Source organism: Corvus kubaryi, unplaced genomic scaffold, assembly GCF_017639235.1.
Source record: "Corvus kubaryi isolate FWS band 111438036 unplaced genomic scaffold, C.kubaryi_AGA036_p1.0 133, whole genome shotgun sequence".
Lineage (NCBI taxonomy): Eukaryota > Metazoa > Chordata > Aves > Passeriformes > Corvidae > Corvus > Corvus kubaryi.
Genome location: NW_024580667.1, coordinates 37,815,606 through 37,832,981, shown reverse-complemented (window position 1 = coordinate 37,832,981; position 17,376 = coordinate 37,815,606). Strand labels below are relative to the sequence as shown.

Below are 17,376 nucleotides of genomic sequence, written 5' to 3'. Positions count from 1 at the left end.
ATCTCCCACCCGCAGGCATGATAAGGAAATGACTGTAAAAAGTTCTCCCTTAAATAGTTTTAAAATGTAGAAATATGTCATTAAATTTGCTTTTCAGCAAAACTTAAGAACTACTTAATGTATCAGTATTTTGGGGATTAAGATAATCTACAGGCTGTGTTTATTTTAACAGAGAGTGGAATGATTGGAATTCTAGGTAGACTGACCTGAAAAAAAAAATACCAAGTTACTTGAATATCTTGACAATGGAAATCATTTTAGTTCAGATTTATTTTCCACAAAAATGTTTTTATTTTTTTGCTACTTTCATTTTAGAAACAGCATCCAGACAAACAGTAGAATAATGAACTGCTACAGTGAAATTGGGCCATAAATCAGGGGAATCTGAATGATTAAAAAAAAAGTTGAAAAACATTTCATTTTTTAATGACCCTAACTGGTAACATTCTTCCTCAACCCAAGTTCACACATTAATTTCAAGAGTTTCAGTTCAAATTCATCTCTTTCTTCTATATGGTAGTTTTTTATAAGCCAGAATTGTTGATTATAAATCTCCTACAGCAAAATGAAAAAAAAAAAAAAAAAGAACATAAAAGAATAATGGGCAAATTGTTTCAAAGGACAGTAATTTATATAGGACATCTGGACATCTGACTCACAGGAAGGAAACTAGTACTAATCAGATGAAAATTTGGAGAATGAAGAATTTGCTTGCTTTTACACAGTCTGATTTATGGGACTTTAGCCGTATTTTAATTTTTTATTGATTACAAAGCCTTTGCATAGGTTAATGATAAAGGTTAAAACTCCTTCAACAGTGAAAAGGATTGAAAAGATGGATTTCTTCATTTAAAACAGGCATTATTGGCAATACTGGTTCCAGCACCCTAGAGCCTTGATTTTATAATGAACATTCTTATAATGAACATGGATTTAGAAGCTATTGCCCAAGAAGGCAATAGGAATAGATCTAATGAAGGTTACTGTGGTTCTCTCTACCTCAGACATAGTTATGTTTGGGGTCTGTATGGAAAATAAACCCAAGTCTTTTAGACACCTAATACTTGCCATTTTATCAATATAGTTTTAATATATATGCTATTTATGCTAAAACTGACCTACAAGTAAAAAAAGTACGTATTAGCTATTTCAACAAATAATGTTATCACTTTTTGATTCTTAAGAATGTGAAACAAATGGAAATGTTTTGGTTTGTGACACCATTTGTTTGTGTTACATTAACTCATAAAAGCTTTGTTTTCTCAATGGAAATACTGAGTAAATTAATGTATAATGTGAAACAAATGCCACTGTCAACTTTGAAAGAAAACTTTCAAATACTGGACTAGAGACTTAATGTCTGCTGCTCTTTCAGTTAAAATGACTTGCCAGACTTAAGACCATTGGTTCCACTCTATTTCTTGTGTGTACAGATTTCATAAAATATGGGCAGTAAAACATGATGTATTGGATTCATTTCCTGATACATTCTTAACCATGCAGAATTTTCTTAGCTAATACCATTAGGCAGGTTTCTTAATTGGTTTCTAACAATAACAAGAACACTATTCCTTTGTATGTGAGATTACTTGCATCTTGATATTCCCTGTACTGTTCAAATTGCTATTTGTGTTGGTTTGAGTACTATTACAATGATTGTTGTAAAAGTAAGAGAAGGAGGACTTTAGATCAAATTATTTCCTCCAAATAAGTGCCTATTACACTAAATTTCTTCAGTGTTTATGCAGTTGGCTTGGCTTCTAAGTGAGTATGATCTCTCTGTTCCACATCACCTTGTGGCATACAGCTCAGGTTCAGCTTTTTCGTACTCAAACTCTCCTTGGGATCTGAAACAGATTTCATAGGGTACTTTTCTTAGGAACAGCCATGAAAACTCAAGCAATGACATCATTTCAGTGAAAGAAGTGACTGGCCAATTGCAGGGATGAGGCTTATGAAGACATTGGGAATTTGCTGCTAGGTTTTATACCACATTATAGAACCTTCCTATGATACTAAGCAAAACTCCAAATTTAAGTGATTTCACTGGCCATGTCTACGTTGTCAAGCTTGTGAGTTGTCTCCTGGTTTCAGTTCTTCTTACCCACATTGCATGGACGTTTGTTCACTCCATGGCTGAACATTAGGGAAAATTATCTCGGTCACTCCAAAATAAACTTAAAGTTCTGTGGATAATTCATTCCAAGGACTGCTTCCAAAAGGCAACACAAACCAGACGTTTGAAGACTTGGGTTTCTCTGCCCTACAGAGTCCCTCAAAAGCAGGCTTTTTATTTTCAAAACACTTTCCCTTGCCTGGATATCATACCCCAGAGCCTGCAATGCGTTCCTTCAGTTTCATGTTATAAAAACACCACCTGGCGGGTTGCAGCACAGCCCTCGTATTTATTTCGGACACTTTGAACTAAAACCAAACAAGCAAATTGATAACTGGATCTCTGAGCCTGGGGGATCACTGTGTGTGGCTTAAAAGAGATGCAAGGCATTGTACTATGTAGAGGAGATTTGTTTAGCAATTTCTTCTAGGTATTGATGTCCCTGGGCACAGCAGGCATAAGCCACTCAACACCACTTTGCCTGAAGGATGTCCTTCTGGGACACATATTTAACTATGCAAATGTAGCCGCGATGACGCTTTCTGTACTTTAACAGGAAACACTTTCATGAAGTACTGGCTTCTCATAAATGTTTGCACACATCAGCTATTGACTATTTTCATGTCAGTATGCAGTCCTTGATCCTGCCCTTCAACACCAGATACTGAAACCAAAGTTGATTAAAGGCAGGGGTTTAGGTATAAAACTGAAAATATACTACTGCAGCTGAAAAAATATGAACTTGATAAATATTTCACTTTTTGAATATTTATTTTTCATTTTCTTACCTAGAATTTCTAAAATGTAATCCATTTTTCATAGCTACATGATTCGACATTTAGTTTTAGTTTTCCATCAAAGATATTAAGCATGATGGTAGGGGACATATTGGAAAACATTCACTGGTCACTCAGTGTTGAACCTGTTATGTGACTAAGTGTAGAGTTTGCCTGTCCAAATTCAGACCAAATATCTACTGCTGAGTATTCCACCTCCTTCTTCTGCATTCTTCAGTCATTGATTCACTGTAATACAAGCTGTTGTAACTAACTAAGTTGCGTAAATAGAAGGGTCAAAAGTCACTGGAGATGCTCTAAGATGTCCAAGACATCCGTAAAGGGTTTTGTAAGAATCTGGTTGCTTTTGGACAAGCAGATGTATGCCAAATGTGATATGTCTCTTCCCTACATCTAAAATGTCTGTAGGCAGCTGTGTTTAACCAAATGTACCCAAGCTGAAAATGCAGACTCTACACATACCAAGAACTAAGCAGAATTATTTGCACCTTACATAGCATCTCTTAGTATCTTCTTAAGCTCATCACTTCAGCATCAACACACTGCTACTTTATGCTGCACTCAGGGTAGTGCTCAGAATTGTTTAACATTTCTGACACAAACTGAACCATGTAAAAAACACAGCAAACAGACGAAATTTTGCTCTGCCAAATTTCGAGCTCGTGTGTGATTTTAAAAAGAGTGTACTGAATTGTTTTTAATGGATGTGTTTTAAGCACTCTGGCCTTCATATTTAAAAGTAATCTCATACAAGTGAGAAAGTGTAAGCACGTTTTTGGCTTGTTGGGTTTTCTTTCAATTTTGGGTTTTCATTGCTTTTGGTTTGGTTCCTTCTTGCATAAAGCAAAGTGGCTGTAGAAGACTTTATGAGAATCATTCACTCCACTTTTATGAAGATAATCAATTTCCCTGTGGTCCAAGATACGCATTAATCACTGGATGCTGTAAGTTAGGGGTCCCAATGGGCTGACTATTTTAATTTTTCACTATATTTATTTTCCTCCCACCTCAAAACATCAGGCAACAGTCGCAGGCTGAAACAAATAGTGAAGCAGAGGCATTACTGTTTTGTCAAAATCTATTCATTTTGGTTTCAAACGTTTGATGCAATGAAACTGCACCCAAATTAAGATTTTAGACCTAACAGAAAGACACAAGTTGATAGGAATAAACACCATTTTACATCATGCAATTTTATTATAAGTGAAGGCTGTTTTCTGTGTAATTCGTTGGTTTCATTGATAGGGCATTGATAGGGCAACACTTACATTTATGTTCATGTAATAGTAGATTGTATAACAAAAAATTCTCATTTGTTCTTAATTAATAAAGTTGAATCCTCTGTTCTTTTGTCATAACTCTTGTAGCAAATGGAGCCTCACTGAAAGACAAGTCTGAAGTATTAAGAAATTCACCTGAATAAGCTGATTCATAATTCATATAAGGCAAACATATGTGTAATGCTACAAAACTTATTTTGATTTAAAATTAAAACTTAAAGATCCCCAAAGCTTCATTGGAAAAATGCTTGAAAATTGTGACATTCCTTTATCCTCTGTGCATCAACTGTGAATTTTTCCTTCATTACGTGAAAACTATACGAAAGAAAGCAAAGATACATTCTCTCCTAGGTTGATTCCTGACTCAATTCTCAGCAGAAATATTTCATGTATCTCTTACTATATAGTCAAAGAATGGCAAAGCAGTGTAAGTTCATTCCCCCTGTACTTTGTGTTAGTAGTGGGGGGTTGTGTTTGTCTGTTCATGACTAGTGCTGAATTGTGAAATATTTAACATTTATAGAATCACAGAATTGTTGAGGGAGGAACCTCTGCAATCATCCATTCCAATGACACTTCTCTTTTCCATTTCACTTAAACTGTGTAATGGAGAGGGCAAAAGTTGCATTAAATTATAGAAACATGTTTCCTGAAGAGGGTGAATACACACACTGGTCTATGTGTACTATAAAAAGGGCATATAGAATATATTTTCCTTTTAGGGACATCCCCTAGATTTTCCAAGTATAGATGCAGTCATAAAGACATGAAAGCGACCTCCAGAAATTAGTCCTTTTCCAGGTAGCCTTCATAAGAGAGTTTTCTCCCCTCATTAAGACTTCATGGCCAATATCCAAACACAACTTTTTCTCCCCTCATTAAGACTTCATGGCCAATATCCCATCAACTTCACATGGAAGAGTCTTTGAATAATAATAATAAGGGTAGTCTATTGTTTCTACTTTTATTTCTAAGCACTGGATACTCATAAGTATTTTGTGACATTTTTAAGAGTACTGGCTTAAATACACTAGCTGGAGCATGATCTCCATATACATATATTCAGTATATTTTTTTCTCACATATAGCTACTGTTCAGTAGAACAGTATATAAATATTTTTTAAAGTAGAAAATGGACGTTTTCATAGGAACCACTATGTATAAACTGAAGTATTTCTGAGGTATTTAAGTACAACTCAGTGATTTAGTTATCTGTGAGTTAGTTATATTTTGTTTAGTTTTGAACCATTTTCATGATATTGGGTAGTTAGGAATAAAACCTGGCAAAAAACTCCAGTGAAATAAAAGGAGGAGACATTCATTAGAAGCTTTAAAAGTTCCAGATGGCAAAATATTGGCCGGTCAAATAAAAAGTTTTGGGAGCTAATATGTCATTTTAATTTATGAAATGCAAATGCAAGGTAATACAAAGTAAATACATTTTTTTTTTCCTTTTTTCTTTTTGCTTTTTTTTGTTAAAATAAATTAATGCCTCCCCATGATCCTTCTCATAAATTTAGGGAGAGAACTTCAGCAAGTTCTCAGTGTTTTACTCCACAGTTCATGTTTTAAAAGATCCTGAAATTTCCATTGCATGTGATTTAAATAATTACTTTTTCTTCTAAGAAGAATTTTGCCTACAACTTCACAGTGCTGACTTTTAAAAGCAATATTCCACATTTCTTTTACATCTGAAATACTGTCCCTTCCTTTAAAAATAAAATTTTTCCTCATATTTGAGGCTTGTAGGAAATTCTGAATCCATAAAGGCTGTATTTTGAATCTTGCAGAACATCATAAGAATGTTGCACAAAGAGAAATCCAGTTCTTCCTCTTCTCTAAATCTTTGTCTGGGTTTGTGTCCAATGTGATGTCGACAGAATCTCATTTGGCACCTTCAGTTTCCCTTGAAAACCCATATTAATTCTGTTATATGCTGCACAGTAGACAGAAGATAATACAGAGAGGTGGTTAAGGTTAGACTACTCTCACACAAACACTTTCTGGTTTGGGTTCAAAATAGGCCATTGTCAGAGGATGTTCCGTTTAAAACCATTAAAATTATTAAATTCCCAGCATGGCCCTTGGTAGGTAAGCATCTACTGCTCCAAAGTCATAGCCTGTTTTTGTAATATTTTGACAACCTCAGCAGAAAACTTCTGTGTCAAATGAAAACCTCCCATGACTATAGGTTTGACTTTTCAAATCAAGGCTAAACACTCTTGCTGATTATTTGAAGGAAATTGTATTGCTGCTGTAGGTATTCTGGAGAACACAACAGGTCAGCTGTCAAAGCTGCCAATGACATTACCTCTCACAAGTTTAAGTATGTTTAGAACATGTTAAAAAGCTTTAGAAACACTCTACAGCTGTTATACTATAATGAGATGCTGTAATATTAAACACAATGTTTACTGAAATGCTTTTGCTGCTTATTTTTTTCTAAACCAGAGCAGGACAATACTTTAAATTGCAGCTATTTCCAGAGTTTCAGAGCTGATACTGGGGGCATGTATGCGATACTTGTCAGCTTTGCTTTATGTAGACTTATGCAAACATGATATTTGGATTTTAATTCCCAAGCTATTTATGTTATGCTCTGCTGAAATTATAAATTTCATCAGAAAAATCCCTCTGAATCTCAGATGAGACTTCTGAATTTTACCATTTTTCCAGTTAAAATGATTTTAATACTAAACTAGACAGTTATCAGAGATAATTTGAAATACCTGGGAATCTTAATTGCCTTTTCTGTAACATAAATCCAGACTCAGACATGTGAGGAGACTAAAACCAAAGAAATATGCTTTATTTCTGGTCTGTTCTGCTACAAATGATTGAAAAGCTCTCATATGCAAGTATTACTGCTTATGGTATATGAAAGGTGGCATATATTTTTAAATCCTGATGCATAATGGACGACAGAACCCACTAATTTAAATAGAAAGGATAGCCTAGATGTAGTAATTAAATCTATAGTTATATTTACTAGAACTACCAAAAAAATAAGCTATTTTAAAGGAGTGGTTTTCTTTTCAGTGATTTTTTCACCAGATGATATCTATATATATATTTTTGGACCTCTTATTTCAATGAGGTCAAAGTTGTGGCATAGATCTATAGGACTGAATAGGTGACAGGTTTGCTGTATGGTTATACTACAATTCTAACAATGTATTCATTTAAGATCAGAGATTATATATAATGGTTTATGGCATTTTGATTGACCAAAGGAAAATACATTGGTAGGTTTGAACATTTTTTTATAGCACTGCTTTCATGGGAACTTCCAAAGTCTGCAGTTTTCAGTTGAGGCTGGAAAGAAAAAATTTCCCATCAAAAGAAATCTCTGTTTTCCATAGTACTGTAAGTTAAATTTTCAGGTGTAGAAATTACACCTGACTGTCCAGTCATTAATTAATATCTAATCACATTGTCTTCAGATTTAAAACACATTCAGCTGAAGCTGGTTATTTCTTCAACTGCCAGATCTAAGAATATTTTTCTTCTTTATGTTAATTAGCTTTTATAATTGATATCCTGCATAAGACCATATCTTTCAATACTGTGAAAATGTATCTGTAAATATACTGGGAAAAATCTACTTTGCTATACCTATAGCACTTACTGAACTTCTTTGTTGTGTAGACGAGAGCTGAATTTTTCACCATCTATTGAAATTAGTCTTTTTAAATATGAGAAGACCTCACTAAAACTCTGAAGAAATTATGCAAACAATTTTTTTTGCTTTTGTTCTACATAAAATCTTCCCTGAAAAAAAACCTTGATATACCTTGATAGTGATGATCCTCTCAAAATATTTTCAGTGAAGCATTGAGTGACTGCTGTTTTTCTAGACAGGTTACAGAATGTACACAATGAGGAAAAGTTGTATTCCCTTCTTCTCAAAATGTGTTGTCACTTTTCCTTCTTGTATGTCTACTTGCATTGTACTCATACAGCTAATTTCCACTAATTCCAGGCAAGAGAACTGGATTAATAAATCCACACAAAATAGCAGGGTACGCTGCCCAGTACAGAAGCAAAGAAGACAAATTCAATCTAGCAGGTTTTTTTCAGAAAACATCCAGCAGGTTTTTTAAGACAGCATGTTTGACTTTAGCTGACTCTTCCCTTAATGCTTTTTTTTTTCAAAGCTGCAGGAAGTACATAGAGCAGGAGTTCACAAAAAGCAGCTTTCAAGCTGCTTTTAGAGAGAAGAGTACTTTTAATGCAAGCACGAAAAAAGTTATTCTTTTTGAGAATGACTGTCCTCTGCAGCTTCTGTTAAATCAGCTTAACAAAGAAGATAACACCATGACTAAAATATTTATACTTCATCATAGTCCCTTTGAATAATAATAAAAAAAAGATTCACTAGTTTATTCATTTTTCCTAATGATACAGACAGGAAATAAGTATCTAAACAATGAATACTGATTCAGAAACTCAGACTGTAAAGTTAATATATCAGCTCGGTAGAGCTGAGCTTCTTTCTAATGCTGCTGTTCCAGCAGTAGAGTTTACCTTCTGAATTATATATGTATTGACCTAATTATATAAATATTGACTTTGCTTTATATGAAGCTTTTTTTCAGTTTCAGTATAATTACAATGTCAATATTTGTTGTATGTAATAACACTGAATTTAGACTTGTTAATTTTGATTGATAGTGGCATGCCACAAGTTATTATATGGGATAAGACAGTTAGTCTACAAGTATGCATAGTAGATACAAGCAGCTGACAATGTTACCAAATTTCGCTGTGTCTCCAAGACCTTCTGCTTCCAATGTTTAACCAGGCAGAAGAACTAGAACGGGTGATTACATCCTTGTTCCATACAAAATACTGTTTTGAGGTGGAGAAATATTTACCTTGGTTAAAAAAAAGTACAAATATTCATCTGGGAACTCAGGGAAAGAGTTCCTGTTTAAATTTAGCTTTAGAATTTTTTCTTACAATATTGTAAAGTCTGTTTAAATTGTGCCAAAGTGGAGGTTTTATATAGCAACAACTGTATTTTGCTGCATACCTTCCATGAGTTATACATTATTTTGCAATAATATTGGGACACATACACAACCAATTTTACACTAAATTATTTCCTTTTTTCTTCAAAAATCCAAGAAAGATGTGAGCAGTGGACTTTTAGGTACTACTGGGACTTGCAAAACTGTTCACTTCAGTCTGCAAATGTTTGTTGCGATATATTTCTACAAGAACAGCTTTGTTCAGAGCTGGCAGACCTCAGAACTGCTTTCAACGATGAATAGCCATATATTATAGTGCATGTTTCTAGATGCAATTATAAAGGATTTTGAATTTGGCAGTAACATTAGAATTAGAAACCAAACTGTGACAGTCTGTGTGCTGAGGAGATTTAGATTTTTTCTAGCTATAATATGTTGCCAGTAGTGACAAGGCATGCATCATACTGTATTTTCTTATTTGTCTCAGCAGGGATGCCAGACAAGACGAACCTCAGTGACGTAAAGCAAATCCATCAAACCAACGATGGCAGCACTTTAGACACAACTGGAGCAGGATGTACAGCAATGGCCGATTATATGACGTTTATGCTGATTAGTTTGGTAATACCATTTCTCAGTCTTTGGTAACTGCTTGTTTCTGTCTTGATATATGTATCCCATTGTCATCTATTTATCTCTGCTCACAAGCCTGGAATAAGGGATCTGGTGAATATAGCAATATTTATGGTCTCTTTTACAAGATCAGCCACTGATCTTAGCCCTGAATATTAACAAAGGTTTTTATGTAATATTTTACCTGTGTCTTTTTAAACACCTATATAATCACAAAAAGTCATGTTTGCTTTTTTAATATTTTATGTTAAAAATAAGTTGTCTATGATAATCTTTCTCTTAGAAGCAATTTGTAAAAAAAAGAGAGTATTACCAAGTTTGAAGGGGTCTTTGGAGATCATCTAGACCAAATCTGCTCATAGCATACTCACTTTGTGCAAGTTGCCTAAGGCCAAGGTTAGGTGGTATTGGAATGTCTCCAAGGATAGAGACTCTATTGAATCCCTGGCCTAACTGTTTCAGTGCTTCAGCACTCCAAGCAGAGGTTTTTTAGCTATTGTATTTTGGTTTATGCCTCTTGCCCATTGTGCCCTCTGAGTCCTGTCACTGGGCACTATGAACAAGAGTTTGGCTCCATCTTCTTTGCTCCCTTATCAGGTATCTATACATTTTCAAAAGATCATGCTCTGCATCTTCTCCAGGCCAAACAGACCCAGCTGTCTCAGCCACTTCTGGTGTCAGATTTGTTCCCATACCTTGAAAATCTTCATGGCCCTTTGCAGGAATCCACCCACTGTTTCCATGTCTCTCTTGTCATTGTCCTTGAGAGCCCAGACCTGAACACAGCACTGTAGATGTGTCTCACTAGTGCAGAATAGAGGGGAAGCATCGCCTCCTTTGACCTGCTGGTATTTTACCTGATTCAGCCCAGAAGGTATTTGGTTTTCTTTGCTGCAAAAGGCACAATGTGGACTCTTTTTCAGCTTGGTGTCCCTTAGGACCACAAGGTCCTTCTCTGCAAAGCTGCTTTTCACCCAGCAGGCACCAACCTGTACTGGTGTATGGGGTTATTCCTCTCCAGGGGGATGATTTGGCATTTCCCTTTCTTCATCTCTCTGAGATTCCTATCAAGCCAATTCTTCAGTCTTCCAAGGTCCCTCTGAATTCAGAACTATTTTTTATAGTTCAGAAAAACTATGTATTAGATACTTTATAGGTATATGATAGCTGTATTTTATCTAGGGATAACAGCACGGTTAGGACACAATGTTGGATTAAGGTATCTTAATCTATATGTCAACATACAGATATTTACTTATGTGCTGTATATCTCTAAGCTGTAACTGTAGTCATTGGATTCAATTGCTAAAATACCAACGAGTAGCAGTTGTGATGCTCAAAAATAACCCACCAGTGTCCACTACTGCTCTGAATGGCCTCAGGTCTTTCTCTGGACAAGTGGCCACAGCCCTTTGTCAACAGAGTTGGTGAAGCCCAGTGCATTTTTCAGCTCATATGAAGACAGACGCCTAAAGAAGCAACTCAGTTGCCCACACATAGGTGACTGGTGCCACCTAAGATTTCTTGGAGTATCCAAGACATCCTCATGGGACTGCAGGGTGTATGGGATGTTCCAGAGGCTTCCTTAAATGGGAGCCATGGGGAGGGGCAGCTGGCAGCTAAGTGGAACATCCTTCTTTATCTCAAACAGATCTAGACATTCACATGTGGGCCCATGAATCCTACACCAAACCTTCACCAATATTATTGGTAGCTTAGATACCTGCTTGCAGTGGTGACACACGAATGTAAACCTGAATCACAAACATCCCAGCTCAAGTTCTTATGCTTCATGAAACGAGGCAAGCAAAAGTGTTCCGCAGTACTAATGGTACATTACATATTACTCTTACAAAATTTGATTGTTCTGCCGTGACTAAATCCATGTCATTTGAACCAGGAAGTACTTAAGAATACTTTGTAGTTATTTTTCCTTTACAGTCTTTTACAAGATAAAAAAAACGACCCTGTAGTATTGTATGTATTCATACAGTAACTAGAACTCCTCCTAGACAAAAAAAGTTACTCTTATATGAGACTAATATAAAGAAACATACATAAATATTTTTATTCCTAAACCTATATGTTAGTTGTTAACACACACAATATAGCACATACAGTATAACGCACACAGTATAACAAATAGGTAAAGATATATAAAGGTCAGCAAAGCAATTCCATGCCCAGATAAACATCATTAATAGGCATGTGTGCCAGTGTGTACATTTTGCTTGACCTCTTTTTTTTCTTTGCAGATTTTGTAAATCAATCTTTCAAATTCCCTTGTCTTGTTTACTTGAAATTATGACGCTGGTAATTCAGGGAAAGAAAATGTGATTTCATTCTTTTCCTTTGTTACATCAACTCACACAAGCAATCAATCCAGTCTGGCAACTTTTTTTTGAACAATGGCCAGTATTAGTCACTTCAATGAAAATGGAATAAATCTTTGAAAAGGAAACACAGAAATGCAGAAAAAATTCCACAGTTACTCGTTACTTAGAATTTTATTTATATCCTGAAGGACTTGGTTTCCATTCCTAACTTTTGTGTGTTATTCAAGACCTTACAAAGGCAGGTAGCCAAGGAATAGTAGTTTATTCTATAGAACTGTGGAAACACAAACCTCATTTTCAAATACTGATAGTAATTAGTCCTAAGACCTCCTCAGGCATATGTGAATTACTAGTCTGTAATACTCCTCTCTTTTGTTTTTCTTGGCCTGTTCCCATTATCTTTGACGCTGTACCTACACAGAATCATTTCTAAGACTCCATCTGGAGTAGAAAATTAAGTCTCTCCTTCCCAGACACATTTGAACAAACTAATAGTAAATATGAATAATAGTGGCAAGTCTGGAGATTTCTCACTTACTACTCTGCCATGAGACCTCATTCACCCTCCTGTTCCATCTATATCTAGGCATCACCACACACTCCACGTCATTGATCAGACTTATACATCTCCAGGCTGCATCAAGATTTTTTCATTAAATCTGCCATGCTACGAAGAAATATTCTAGTTTCTTAAAGAACTATTATATAATCATTAAAACATGTCAGAGCAAGGAGAAGGGAGCCAAGGCTCTTTGGTGATCTGTCCCAAGGTGATCACCTTGCAAGGGAGGTACCATTGCATGAAACTGTGGAAACCTGCAGAATGTTGTATAGTTCCACGTTTGGAAGTTAGGACAAAACAAAAAAAAAAAACCAAACGAAAAACCAATGTTTCTGTGCTAAAGCAAACAATGAAAAGAGGAATAGCACTGAGAAGAAACATGAAGAATGTTTTAGAGAAGCCAAGATGAGAAATAGGAAAAAAAAAGGTTAAGCTGGACATTGTGGCAGTAAACTATAAAACCACCTGGATCCACATAAAATGATGGACCGTATGCAGTATGTATGTGAGTCAATCCGGGTCAATTGCCTGGGCATGTAGAAGCTTTTCCCAACAGCAGGTCACACAGGCTCCACAGGACTGAGCTGAGCTCCCCAGATGACCTCAGAAATGACATGTAGGTGTTGTTTCCTCTGTTTCCTGTCATTTGTTTATACTTGGCCATTTTTAACAGTCTAAATCGTCTCCATATTTCCCAGAACATTTGGTAAATAAGATTTTGGCTTTATTTTGCCTTCTTTTAAATAGTCTTTTAATGTATTATTACTGTTATGGTGTAAAGTAGGAATGCTTTACTCAAAGTGCACTATTTCTCAGACAGACACACTCAAAAGCTGATCATACTAAAATGATAATGGATACCAATATTACAGTTGTGTAACTGGCTTCAGTACATTTTTTTTTCAAATAGCAGCCATGAGGTGAGAGAGCTTGGTAAGGAATAATTTTTTAGAGGACAGTCTGGTTACTTACAATAAAATTCCAGGAAAAGAATAATTCCAAAAAATACTACAGTTCAGAAATCAAAAATATTTTTATTTTGGTAAAATGAAGATATTCTTCTTCTACCCTGAGATCAAGAGAGACCCTATATGTAGCACACACCCATTTCTTAGGGAAGTCTGCTGCCTCCCTGGGTAAAGCCCATTACTGGTTTTTCAGGAAGCCCGAGGTCAGTCAAGAAAGATTGAGGTGCCACAGTGTGTCCAGAGAAGTGCAAGGGAGCTGGTGAAGGGTCTGGAGTGTCTGAGGGAGCTGGGATTGTTTAATGTAGAGGAAAGGAGGCTCAGAGGAGACCTTATCACACCACAAATACCAGAAAAGAGGTTGTAGGAATGTGGGGGTCGGCCTCTTCTCCCAGGCAACAAGTGATAGAATGAGAGGACACAGCCTCAAGCTGTGCCAGGGAAGGTTCAGATGTATATCAGGAGGAATTTCTTCATGAAAAGGGTCGTTAAACATTAGAATGGACTACCCAGGGAGGTGGTGGAATCACTATGCCCAGAGATATTTAAAAGACATGTAGATATGACACTTATGGACATTAGGGTTAGCATGGGCTTTGCAGTGCTAAGTCAACAGTTGGAATCAAGGATCTTAAGGTTCTTTTCCAACCTAAATTATTCTATAATTCTTGACTGTCCATTTCTATTTTCTGTAGATGTACCTGTGTTTTTAAATGTACTTGTATATCCTGGGGAAAAGGTACTGACTGGAATACTTATTGTCATAACTAATGTCCTAGCACTTTAAATAAACATTTCAAGGTGACAACTTTTCCTAAGTGTAGCTAGTGAAAGACATCAAAAAGCACTTGTGTTTCCTTGGAAAAAAATATCGTTGTTCCTTTCATGACTAATAAAAGATGATGCATAATTACAGCTATGTAAAATGTTATGTCTGTATTCCTCTCTTTCTATAGATATATAGATGTACATATAACTTCTTTGTTACTTTGTACCTGTATGGTTATATGCTAAAATAATATTCTTGTTCAGATTATAACAGGGTTTAGATTAACCTATTGAAGATTTTGGATTAACCTTATTATTTCATATCGTCTTCTCAGGATAATGAATTAAAATATGTAGTCAAAGCTATCTCTACTTATTTTCTTTTATATTCAGTTCTACTCTGAAATAATTGTGTAAGCATTAATCTTATTTAGAAAATAGTGTGCTTTTCTACGTGCTCTGAGTCACAACTGATTATAATAGGAATTAAAATAAAAGTTGTTTCTAACTATATTACACTAAAAAAGTTAGTGTGACTCTAGAAAAATCCCGATTTTCTTCTCGAAAATCTCAGCAAAATATTACTTAAGCTTTAACTCTTTATTCTTTCTTCCTGGCGATACACGAACAAATTTTGCGAGAAAACATTTGCATATCTGGCAGTTAGAAACTTTATCTTTTGCTTTATTTTAGTACTTTTTAATGTAAAATGCTAGAGACAGTATACCTGGTACGCCATGAGGCTCTTTTCCAGTTCACATTGAGGAGGAAGCTCATGCTGAGCTTCTGCGGCTGGGAGGACTCGGTCGATGCATCTCATCACCCCTCGCAGTGCAGAGGGCTGTGCTAAGATCACCTGCTGTGCATCCCTAATTTAGGTGTCACAGCGAAGTCTCTCCAGGTTTATCAAGCAGTCTAAGTCAATTGTTAGTCTCTTGAATGTAAGTCACATGGAGGTCTTTCTCTGTGGCAGTTTCTGATTTTCCTTCTCCTCTCAATGTCATTCTCTTTCCCATTTGAGGTGGTATAAGAGTTTATAGGATCATTCAGTGAAATTGGTCAGAGTATTTCTGATTCAAAGGATGTTCTTGATCCAGTTCACCTTGCATCTTCAAAGACAATGCCACTGGTGTAATGGATGGTATAGCCATAGTGCTCATAGAATTTTGGCCACACATTTATAGCAGGCGGACCCAAAATTAGGGACAACAAAATGCTTGAATAACACAAAAACATACTGCAAAGTTCTTTTCATAACTACATTATGTGTGTGGATTCATACTTTGGTATCTAAAGCAGGATATGGCCATTAAAAAAATCATAATAAAGCCTGATTTTATTCATACATATGCCACACATTAAAGTGTATAAGAGATCTCTTTTGCTGATGGGCAAAAACATACTGCTCAATACATAAGTCAGCGTGCCTTACAAAGAGCTATTTCTCTTCTCTGTCCCCTGTATCTGTCTTTAGGGGATGGATATTGTATAGAATGTGCTTTCCTGTTTACTTTCAGTTCACTTCATTTATAAGTATAGCTAACACCATTGTGACAGGTGATAAAAATATTCTTCATGTCTGTTTACACGCCTGCTTTTTGGCAGATGGAAGTGTTCATGAAACCTGTGTAATTCACCCCTTGTATTTAAAAAAAAAGAAAAAGAAAACATAGTTTTATCAACTGAAAAAAAATATTGAATACCAGGCCTTCAGAAGGGTAAAAAGCAACATCATCCTGAAGCATAAAAGTTGCTTGCCATATATCTCTTTAGCAAGCTATAAAAACTATGGTATTTTTAGTTTCAGAGCAATAGCAGACTGGAAATTAGCACATGGGCCAGCTCCATCTTTTAGACATTTGTGATACTACTGAATTCCACAGATATAACTGTAAACATAGCTTGACTTTGTATTATCTACATGCAAAATTGAATTGATACACTTCATACAGTAAGATTGTTTTCAGAAAAGCATCACAAAATTACAGGTAATAGCAATTTGTATTTCTCTGGTCTCTACTGGTTATATGTACACCATAAGAAATAAAAAATTAATTTAGAAAATAAAGATTTATATTGTGAAGTGTTACCTCTGTGACTCTTAGGAAAAAGTATGAAATATGTCACTTTGTGATAAATGTCAGCATTTCAGTAATCTAAATATCATGGGAAAGAGGAAATTACATAGTTTATATCTTTTTTTATAATTTTATAGTGAGCCACTGTTCGTATGGGTCTTAAAACTGGCAATTTCAGACTGCAGAAGAGGAATTATGTTGGGTTGTCAGTATCTGGGGTCCTTCAAAGGGAGGAATGTGACATTGATGCATTATTATTTCTCACGTCAGGATTCACTTTGTCGTCATTATGTTTGCTGACATGCTTTTATACCTTTGCTCTTCCTTCATTCATCTGTTGCTCCAGATTACATCTGAATCTAATATATATGGTGCCATTTACATACGTTAGATGTTACCTCTTGGTTCTCTTTGTTACCCTTAAAACCAGTCTTTTCCTGTTCCAGAGCTGTGTTTCTTCAAAGACCATGGGTCAGTTGTTTATAGCTATGGGGTCTCCAGTACCAACCCTATGTACTCTCCTTTGTCACCCCATGACTGTGTTTCCTTTACACCACAATCTGTGCCTGCAGTTCTCTGCTCTTGCACTAAGCCTCTATTTCTCTACATTATAACATTGTCTTAGAGTCATAAATATCTGATTCTACATGGAATAACGGTGTGTTACTGCTATCTATGTAAAACTATTGTTGTCTGATTCAAAGATAAATGGAAGTAAACCAAATTTGCCATAGTCATCGGGTCAGTCAGGAAAAAACCATCTTGTCACAGCTAAACTGAGCAAAACAAAGCTGCAGGCAAGTAAAGAAACATTCAGACAGCCTGTCTGAGGAGTGCCAGTCTGGAGGGCTTGAAAACTCTGTACAA

At 35.7% G+C, this 17,376-nt stretch overlaps 1 protein-coding gene across 6 annotated transcripts in view; it reads left to right on the top strand.

Annotated features, from left to right (window-relative positions):
* The window catches only part of GPC5 (glypican 5), a 617,251-nt gene extending 602,673 nt beyond the window's left edge, over nucleotides 1-14,578 (top strand). For 4 of the 6 annotated variants that reach the window (XM_042043887.1, XM_042043866.1, XM_042043928.1 and 1 more), the window contains one exon: nucleotides 9,655-14,578. In XM_042043887.1, coding sequence (XP_041899821.1) covers nucleotides 9,655-9,815 — 161 coding nt within the window. In that variant the 3' untranslated portion in view covers nucleotides 9,816-14,578. The remainder of the gene's footprint in view (nucleotides 1-9,654) is intronic. The other 2 variants (XM_042043896.1, XM_042043876.1) reach the window with 1 other exon arrangement.
* The last annotated feature ends 2,798 nt before the right edge of the window (nucleotides 14,579-17,376 follow it).